At 37.0% G+C, this 11,238-nt stretch overlaps 1 protein-coding gene across 1 annotated transcript; it reads left to right on the top strand.

Annotated features, from left to right (window-relative positions):
- The first annotated feature begins 267 nt into the window (after nucleotides 1-267).
- LOC110450944 (acetylcholine receptor subunit alpha-like) lies at nucleotides 268-5,927 on the top strand. Its single transcript, XM_021498758.1, has 2 exons — nucleotides 268-834; nucleotides 5,574-5,927. The coding sequence occupies exons 1-2, from the start codon at nucleotides 268-270 to the stop codon at nucleotides 5,925-5,927; spliced, it is 921 nt and encodes a 306-aa protein (XP_021354433.1).
- Nucleotides 5,928-11,238: the final 5,311 nt, after the last annotated feature.

Raw genomic sequence — 11,238 nt, 5'->3', positions numbered from 1 at the left:
TATAACAATGGTAAAGTATCTGTGTGTCCTGGAAGAAAGATTACGTCCAGTTGTTCAGTAGACATGACGAATTTCCCTTCAGACTCACAAAAGTGCTCTGTACTTATAGCGGTATGGGGATACTATACAAGTGAAATTATTCTTTCATCCGAAGCGGCAAGCTTCTATATGGTCTTTTTTAGACCAAACGGGGAATGGAATTTGGACGAAACTTCGGCAGAAGAATATCTGATGCCTGGTAATGAAGTTTCAATTTTCGCTTACAACATGGTTCTGTCACGGAAATCCACTTACTTTTTACTTTCTATGATTTTACCTGTGTACACACTCTGTTTCCTTAACCCGTTCGTGTTTCTCCTGCCGGCCGCGTCAGGGGAAAGGATATCCTACACAATCACTATGTTCTTGTCGCTGGCTGTTTATATGACACTTGTGGGTGACAACATGCCAAAGGTATCGGAGCCAATGGCAGGGATTTCCTACTTTCTCCTGGTGGCAATGTTGTTCAGCTGTCTACTTATAATCCTGACGATATTCACCCTTCGCTGTGACGCTGTGACAGACGTAACTAACTTTCCCAAATGCGTCAGGCGACTTGTTTTAAAAGTAAAGAAGAACCGAAAAAACACCAGAAAGCCGATCACTCGCAATAGCGTTGATGTTGATAGTATTGAATTTGGGTCTAAGAATGTACCAAGTACCTCTGATGTCAGTACGATCGAGCTTAAAAAGGAAAACGGAGAGCAAGGCATCAATGCTAACGATATTGATGAACCGGACAAAAAGGATGTCACAAATTGTATTGACATTACCCTGTTTTTCTTTGCAGAAACCGTAGTGTTTGGTCTAATCTTAAGTTTCGTTCTAGTTTACAACAAGTAGGGGAGTACCATTAAGAGCTCCCCCGAACTAATATCTATGAACTGTAACTATTTTCTGAGTGTTTTTTTGCTGCCAAAAACATTATGAATAATAAATTCGACAGAAAATTGGTCTGAATAAAAAGTTAAACAGGGTCAGAGTGGAATTCGAACCCGGGACCTGAGATCAGAATGGTGTCGTTCCTACGAACTGAGCTACCTGGTGAACTGTGGTTTCCACTTCCAAGTTCTACTACAAGGATACCAATTATCAATCATTACTTTGAATATTATTAAAAGTAGGTCATTGTATGTATGTTGGAGGCACGGTAGTCTAGGGGTAGGATGCCGGGCTCGTAACCGAAGGGTTGCGGACTCGAGTCATGTCACGGCATTGTGTTGTATCCTTGGACAAGATACTTTACTCCGCTTGTTCCAGTCTACTCAGCTGTAAATGAGTACGTGGATGGGTATTGCTAGAATTGTAGAATGCTAGCTGTGAGTGCCTAAAATGGCAGCACCGGCTGTATGCTCCCCGAGGGAATTGAGAAAGATATTGGCTGGTTGCAAAGGCCCTATAACCACGGATAATAATGTGTGAACCGCTTTGAGACGACCTACGAACTAGGTTGTGATAAAGTGGTATATAAGAACCTCGAATTATTTTTATTATCATTATTATTATCATTATTATTATATAACAAAAATCCCACAGTAGAATTATTTTGTGTTTGCCTACAGTTGAACATGGATAATTAAATTAAACTATAAGTAAATATACGTTGTAACGAATGAAGCAACCATATACTGTAGATATTAAATATATATAATATTTCTTTTTCTAAAAGACCAATTGTTTGGGAACTTATATGTTTAGTTTACCACCATATTCTTTTGAGTGCATACATGCATTATAATTTTATATGGAGACCTCACGTGTACACTTCAGCAGTACGAAATCACCATAACATTTGAACTGTATACATGTATAATAACTTTATGAAGTGACCTTACATGTACATTTCAAGCAGCACGAAATCTGCATAATCACTTTATGAATCTACCATTAAATTTTGATTGTACATAGGAATTAAAACTATATGAAGAAACTTTGACTGTCCATGTGTATTTTAACTGTACGACGCCATCATTAAACTCTGACTGTACATATTATATAAATTTATGATGCCACCATTAAATAGTGACTGTACATATGTATATAAATGTATGAAGCTACCATTAAATAGTGACTGTACATATGTATATAAAAGTATGAAGCTACCATTAAATATTGACTGTACATATTATATAAATGTATGAAGCTACCATTAAATAGTGACTGTACATATTATATAAATGTATGATGCCATCATTAAATAGTGACTGTACATATGTATATAAATGTATGAAGCTACCATTAAATAGTGACTGTACATATTATATAAATGTATGATGCCACCATTAAATAGTGACTGTACATATGTATATAAATGTATGAAGCTACCATTAAATAGTGACTGTACATATTATATAAATGTATGATGCCACCATTAAATAGTGACTGTACATATGTATATAAATGTATGAAGCCACCATTAAATATTGACTGTACATATTATATAAATGTATGATGCCACCATTAAATAGTGACTGTACATATGTATATAAATGTATGATGCCACCATTAAATATTGACTGTACATATTATATAAATGTATGAAGCCACCATTAAATAGTGACTGTACATATGTATATAAATGTATGAAGCCACCATTAAATATTGACTGTACATATTATATAAATGTATGATGCCACCATTAAATAGTGACTGTACATATGTATATAAATGTATGATGCCACCATTAAATATTGACTGTACATATTATATAAATGTATGAAGCCACCATTAAATATTGACTGTACATATGTATATAAATGTATGAAGCCACCATTAAATTTCGTTTCTGCATGTGTAATATAACCATATGAACCCACCAGTAACGTTTGACTGTACTTATGTATTAAAAATGTAAAAAGCCAAAATTTAATTTGGACACTTCATATGTATAATAAATGTATGAAGCCACCATTAAATACAGACTGTACATATCTATCAAATATGTATGAAGCTACTTTTAAATTTGGACACGTCATATGTATTATGACTGTATGAAGCCACCATTCAATTCTTACTCTTCATATGTGATATATCTGTATGAAGCTAACATTATTTTGACCATACGTTTGTTTTAAAAATGTATGAAGTCACCATTAAATTAAGACTCTACTTATTTATCATAACTGTATGGATCGAGCAACCATTAAATTTGTGTGTACATATGTTTTATAAATGTAGGAAACCATCAATACGGTTTGACTCTTCATATATATATCAAAAGTTTATGAATTCATCATTAAATTTTGAGTTTTCATATATATATTTAAAATGTATGAAGTCATCATTATTTTTTTAGTTTTCATATATATATCAAAAGCGTATGAACTCATCATTAAATTTTGAGTTTTCATATATATATCAAAAGCGTATGAAGTCATCATTAAATTTTGAATTTTCGTATATATATTAAAATGTATGAAGTCATCATTCAATTTTAATCGTACTGATTATCAAACTACGATGTGGCCCGACTTCGCGGTAATACTTTCATTAGCTGGAAAAAGAGTTATATCTTATAGCTTCTGTGGATATTTTCCATCAGAACTCGAGGGGCTGTAATGGCATTATAAACCGAAAGTAGGCGGAGATTGTTCTCCGTGGTATTCCGTCTTTGCGTATTCTGGAGTTATCTTCTCTTGAAAGCAGGTATTGATTGTTACGTCATTTGTTTGTGAGAGTGACGTCATCAATTTTTGAGAAAACGACGTAATTTTCTCACACGAACCAATGACGTCACAATCAATACCTGCTCTCAAGAGAAGATATAACTTCAATACGCAAAGACGAAATAGCAATAATAAGTTAATATTTAAGTTGCATAACGCTTAAAAAAAGCTACCGAGTGTATCATGTAATTCGAAAATTAGCAAGTTAGAGTTATATAAACATGATAATCAACCATTAAAAGTCTGGGGTAGGTTTTACACTCATAACGTTCGTATCATTTACAGAATACAGCATGTTTCTCAAACATATATATATAATGTACATGTATGCATTATTTCAATTTCTGAAACTATTGCTTTGAATCATGACGTCACCATTGACAATGACGGCACAAAGATCTATTAATGAATGACGTTATTATCTTATCTTAAAATTGATCAGTAAAATAACGGCTAGGTCGTTAAACACTAGTGGGTAACCAACATGTTTACCAACATCTAGCATGGTTATCCAATGATGAGATAAATTGTCTTTCATTCATTATTTACAACAAAAGCTTCAAATTTTACAAATACATGATGACTCAGGATATTTGGATTTGGATATTTACTTAGTGGGTATCTATAAAAAAGATAACGATGTCAACAAGTTGACAAATGAACTTTGCACTGATCAATGCATATCTCAATTGTATCCAAACAATTCTATGTTATAAGTATCGATTGCTGAATGTATCTTTAATGTAACTGATATCACTTGATCATTTTGTTGATTCATATGATTCAACGTTTTCAGAAAATAGTCTTTTGAACATATATATCAAAACGGAAGTTTATCGGAGGTAATAAATACTGTATGTAGGAAAAACCACAATGCTGTGTGACACGGATTCTTAACTATACATGATGTTCGACAGGATACATCGGTTTCTTCTTTCTCTTCTGTATCGAATATTTGAACTGTTATAACAATTGATATTAAATCAGTAGATTAGCAAACAATGATAACTTGTACAAATGAAAAAAACCATACGATTTTGTTATCCACACAACATAAATAGTCCATTACAAATTATTATTACCTATTAATAGTTGACTTTTTTCCTTTATGTATTGATTTGCATGTTTTTATATCATCTCTAATACTCAGCCACTGGGTTGCGGCTACGAGGCCCACGCGCGTAGCTACCATGTAAGCCAATAAGCCCGTGCTTGCACATGATTTTGACAAGTATTTTTTTTCCTGACGGTTTTTTTCTTGCTGATACTATAATGTGGAGTTTAAGTTTTGAATATATAGTATACATATGTAATTTCTCAGATATGATACATTGTTAATAGTTAGTACAAAAATGTATGAAGTTTAGAAATGTCCATTGCATTAATGGACAGTTCCAGGCGGAACTAAACTGCTCGATTGAGTAAATTGAGAAACTCGCGCCCGGCGCAAACGACTCCGAGTATGGCACAGTGGACACAGACAATCAATGTTTTTTTCGGTAATAATCCAGAACAACGCTATAAAGATAGAGATTACATTATCTTACAGAGGAAATTATCTGCATCCAGCAACAAAATTAATAAATCGTTTGGAAGCTGCCAAGGAAAGTGAGGTTGTTGTTAATGTGTTGCAACATGAGAGGGAGGACCCGGCAGTGTGGGATGCTCGTTTTCAAAAGACATCAGATCTGGCAGACACATTTGACGTCCAACCGTCTATGCCCATAATACCCTTCCCTGACCATTTGGTTCAAGAGTTGACCGGCAGACTGCTTGGTGGGGAGGCGCAGGACAGATTCCTTGCCCAGTATCTCGTGCACACATGTCTGCAAGGACCGCCTATTCACGGCATTTATTCTCTATCTTCAGGGTCGTGAGATATTTGAAGAGGAGATTAGGCATTGGACTGTGAGATGGAACATTCCAAACACCATCAAACCTGCTTCTTTACAGGAAACGCCTCCACTAACTAACCGCGAGCTGTACCCTTGTGTCTGGACGATGCTCGCAATACTGGTAACCATGCCAGTCTCCACATGTTCAGCAGAGCGTTCATTCAGTTCCCTCCGCAGAGTGAAGACGCACCTACGTCGCACAATGGGACAGGAACGTCTTTCGTCATTGTCAATTCTCCATATTCACCGAGATATGCCAATTGATATTGATGCTGCGATAGAGGAGATCCTTGCTGCCAAACGTAGGAAAGGACACTTTGGAATCTAAATAAATGACGAAAACTGTCTTCTGGAGCCTGCCCAATTACAACACAACAGATTTTTTTTAAAAATCACGGTGCTTTGTATGTATTTACTTTGTCAGATTGCGCATAATAATACCTTCTATAATGGACGTATATAAAACTAAACTTTAATTTTCTTCCATGTCCACAAAATGTTTATGAAACCAGAAGACGAAACGGTGTGGGAGACTGCAAAGCATGGCATGACGATGATAGTGGGGGCAACCTCGCTTCTGGAAGTGCCCGACAAATAACAGGAGCAAGTATAAGGAACCAGTCACAAAGCACAAACAGAAGACGAAACTGTATGGGAGACTGAGTAAAGGTGACAGTAGGGGTAACCTCGCTTCCCAATTAACTCGGATCAGATTATGAGAAAGACAAACCCAATTGCATGTTCACTAATGCAGAAGTATCAAATGCATTTATTAAGATTAGGTAAAAACCAGACAATGTATGTATGGAAGGTGTACAAAGCAATACCGACGGTTAATCTTCAGAATTACACTGGATCCACGTAAATAGGTATATATATATATACAAAAAATAGGACTTTTTTCTTGCGGATTAAAAACGAGAAAAACAGACATCAGGACGTTCTAGAAAACAAAGGGGAGAACCCCCACACACGCCTTAAAGGGAGGGGGAAAACCCCCTCCCGTACCCTCCCCCTGCTCGCGCTTCTGGGGGCCGGCTTCGGCAACCCCATGTCAGGCTTACACACGGCAAAGGGGCTAGCTACGCGCCTGAGGCCTATGTGGGGCAGTTGCCAAGTACTAACCGCAGGTCGGAAGTAGAAATGTCTCCGGGTACTCCGGTTTTCCTCAGCCACCATCACCTGGCACGGCCATACATAACCATAGCTGTTAAGACGTAAAACACAAACAATCATCTCTAATATGTTAATTATTCAGGGACAGAATCGACATGCCACAGAGTGAAAGTTCTTTCTCCCTTTTGTCTTAACGAATGCTCTACTTAAATCCCGTAAAAATGGAAATGTTCGCGTGTTGAAATGTTTGCATGGTGGTCCTTCAATCTGATCAAGGTTTGGACATGCTCCGTTGTGATCCTTCAATCTGATCAAGATGTGAAAATGTTCGCGTTGTGATCCTCCAATCTGATCATGGTGTAGAAATGTTTGCGTTGTGATCCTCCAATCTGATTATGGTGTAGAAATGTTTGCGTTGTGATCCTTCAATCTAATCACGGTGTAGAAATGTTCGCGTTGTGATCATTCAATCTAATCGAGATGTGAAAATATTCGCGTTGTGATCCTTCAATCTGATCATGGTGTAGAAATGTTTGCGTTGTGATCATTCAATCTAATTGCGATGTGAAAATGTTCGCGTTGTGATCCTTTAATCTTATCGCGGTGTAGGAATGTCTGTGTTGTGATCCTTCAATCTTATCGCGGTGTGAAAATATTCACGTTGTGCTCCGTCAATCTTATCGCGGTGTAGGAATGTTTGCGTTGTGATCCTTCAATATAATCGCTCTGTGGAAATGTACGCTTTGTGATCCTTCAATATGCTCGCAATGTGAACAGGCTAGTGTTATGATCCTTCAATATGCTCACAATGTGAAAATGTTCGCATTGCGATCCTTCAATCTAATCGACATGTGTAAATGTTCGCATTGCGATTCTTCAACCGTATCGCGGTGTGTAAATTTTCGCGTTAGCAATAGTTTTAAATACAAGATATTCTTTTTATCTGTAAAGAATTAAATAAATATTCTCGTACGGATATTTTCGGGAAAGCGTGTGGATATATTCGCGATACGTTACTCAGCGCAAAAAAAAAGAAGAGTTCCACTTTTTCAGTGTGCCATTAGTGTTACTTAAATACTAGACTGTCCAATTTATTGTTTAAGAAGAGTGTAAATGCGGTTAAATGGGTCAATGGAACAATAGACACAACTTATGAGCGGTAGTATAATATAACAAGAGGCCCAGGGGCCTTAATAGCTCACTGGTATTTAATTTTTCAATTTAAAACCTGCTTAGCACCATACAGGTTTATCAAAGGAGTACAAGAAACAAAGTTGCAAGAAAAACTACATATAAATATGTTTTGGTGGGAAAGACACCTAGAAAATGAGTTTCCATGTTATGTCCCAATTTTCCTCTATTTCCCCTATTGGGCTTCACATGCACCTTTTTATACAAATTAAACAAATTGAGTTTTTTTCTCCAAAGCAAACTTCAGACCACATTTGGTTTAAATCCTTAATTCATGCATACAGAAGGGAAAATATTTTTCTCTATTTCCCCCATTGGGCCCCGCTCCTCTGCCCCTCTATTTTTATAAATATTAAATTCCCTTTGCCCAAAGATTCTCTCGAACAAGTTTGTTTAAAATCCCTTCAACGGAACAGAAGGAGAAGGATCTTTAATGTTTTTCTCTATTTCCCCTAATGGGCCCCACCCATTTGCCCCAAATACAAAATTGATTCTTTTGTCCCTAAGCATGCTTCAGACTGCAGTTCGTGTCTGGTGAGCTAAAAATGTATTTGTGCCATTTGTTTAATGTTCTCGGCCATTAATCAAAGGGAGCATTGTTTCTCATCATTCTATTGAAATGTAATATAATGGTAAAGTATTGGTCATATTAAGCCGCCGGTACTGCCGTATGGTTCTACATTTAAACGTACAGATGAAGTGGGTAAACACAGGCCATGCAACCATCTTCGAATTCTAAGGGTTTGGTTTCATTTTGTTTAACGTCCCATCAACAGATAAGGTCATTTAAGGACGTGCCTCGATGTGTGTTGTGTATGAGTGCTTGTGTCCGTGTCGAAATACAAGGTTTCCGATTTCAATATTATGTCATTGCAAAATTGAAGGTGTTGTATATCAAGTTTGTACACCAAAAGAATTGCACAGCAGCATAACGGTAAAATTAACCGGCTTTGACTCATATGTAGCTCCTCAGTAATCCAGAAAGGACATGGATCAGCCTAGCGATTTGTCCCTTTCTTTACACGAAACTAATCAAACAGGTAACCACGTGCCTTCGATTTTATCACAACATAATCTGCGTGTATCGAGAGCGGAAACCCTTGGACTTTCAAAATTGCAAGCAATCAAACATCCTCAAAACGACAGATACGCTCTCTGCCGTTTGAATATGTTATGGCAAAACTGAATAACTGTTGTAACGTGCGGGCGGTCACCCATCCAGCTACTGACCACGCTCGACGTTACTGCACTAGTGAATGGGTCCCCGGGTTATACCGTATCACTGAAAAAGCTAGCTTACCACTAAGCAGTATTTGCCCCTCATATTCCTTAACTGTTACACTTTTCCCCCCTCCGACAAGTCTCGTCCCGAGACTTGGTCTGGGGAATCCCACTGCTGCAACCAAATGTAACGTGCGGGCGGTCATTCATCCAACTACTGACCATGCACGGGTCCTTGGGTTATATAGCACCACTGAACAAGAGATCCCAGAGGGATCTTGGCGCCCACCATTGTAACATCTTCATTAGTTCTTTGTCAGTTTAATCTTTTCTCTTCTCTTCTTTCCTCTAATTTGTTTGATCAAGTCATGTTAACAGTAAATGCACCTTGAGGTAACTTTTGATCTAAACTTAATACTGATGTGTATGAAAGCCAACCTTCAAAGTGAGTTTGTCATATCACATATTTACTAGTACAGTACTTAATGTGAAGGAAATAGAATCAAACATTGCAATATGAGAAAGATCTGTTTAGTTCTTCCTTTAGCCATTTTGTTTCTATGATCAGTCTCAAAATATAACATGCACAACGAGGGATCAAGGGGAACCTACATATCATATTTGAGAAATATCCCTCATGCCCAAATAATTTTAAGAAGAAATATTTTCACAGCATTTAACACTGTGTTATTCTGTTTTACATATTACAAACATTGTTATGTTATATGTAATTTAAATAGCACATTTAAATTACATATAACATAACAATGTTTGTAATATGTAAAACAGAATAAAACATTTTATTTTTAACCCTAGTTAAAACCTGACATGATCCACTCAATTCAGGTCTTCCCAAAAAGAAATACACAAAACTCGCACCTCAAAGAAGACACCCTGGCAGTATTTTATATAGAAAATCAGAAAATAAAATCACATTTTGTTTAATCACAGACAGTTCGATTCAAATCGTAGTAGTGACAACTGAAAATGTACTGCCCCCCAGTTAATGTGGAGGGACTATAATTCCTTTTATTCATTAATTTTTCAACAGTCGCCCAAACTATTTTTGTTGGGCCAGTGACTACCTCACTTTTGACAACTTTTAATAACTCCAGCAAGACTTTAACCGCCATTGGCGAGCAAGCCACCGTCCGTTACAGGCACTGCTGCACAGCTAAGGACCAAGGGGAATCTACATATAAAATTTGAGAAGATCCCTCTGGTACTTTCCGGGAAATAGCGATAACAAACTTTTACTATCAAATCCGAGATGACTGCCTGTCGGCCATGTTGTTTATCCGATCAGTCTCAAAAATTGCCCGGCACAGCTAATGACCAAGGGGAACCTACATACACAATTTGAGAAAGATCCCTCATGTACTTTTTGAAAAATAGTGATAACAAACTTTCACTATCAAAATCCAAGATGGCTGCCTGTCGGCCAAGTTGTTTATCCGATCAGTCTCAAAAATTGCCCTGCACAGCTAAGGACCAAGGGGACCCTACATATAAAATTTGAGAAAGCTCCCTCTGGTACTTCTTGAGAAATACCGATAACAAGAATTATTTAAGGACGGACGACGGACCACGGACGCAGGGCGATTTTAATGACCCACCAAAGGCTGATGGTGGGCTAAAAAGCTAGCTTTCCAGTAAGGCAGTATTTCCCCCTCATATTTCTTAGCTGTAGTACTAGCTATTAAATCATTTGTCTCGGGTAAAAACTGACCTATCGTTAGGCTGATAATGCATATGCCCTTTAACGATTACAGAAGACTCATGATTTCAAAGCCAGGCAATTTTACCGTTACGTTGTCGCGAGATTATCTTGATGTACTCCAAAGGATCAAACTAGTCTTCTTGTTTAATCAACAAGGTGACGCACACTGAGCCTTCAATTTTGTCATGGCATATTCCAAGCGTACAGAGAACGTAAGTGAGCTATCGAGGACGTTTATTAAAAAGCTACAGAATTGCTTTCATATCCCAATGACATTACAATATCCACAACCAATGTTTTAATTATTATTAACAACATTTTAAAATCGAAATTTTTCATTGGTCTCAACGTTTAACTTTTTAAGCATTTGATTTTTTTCCCCGTGCGATAT

This window comes from Mizuhopecten yessoensis, unplaced genomic scaffold (assembly GCF_002113885.1).
Source record: "Mizuhopecten yessoensis strain PY_sf001 unplaced genomic scaffold, ASM211388v2 scaffold5547, whole genome shotgun sequence".
Lineage (NCBI taxonomy): Eukaryota > Metazoa > Mollusca > Bivalvia > Pectinida > Pectinidae > Mizuhopecten > Mizuhopecten yessoensis.
This window is presented reverse-complemented; position numbering and strand designations above follow the sequence as displayed.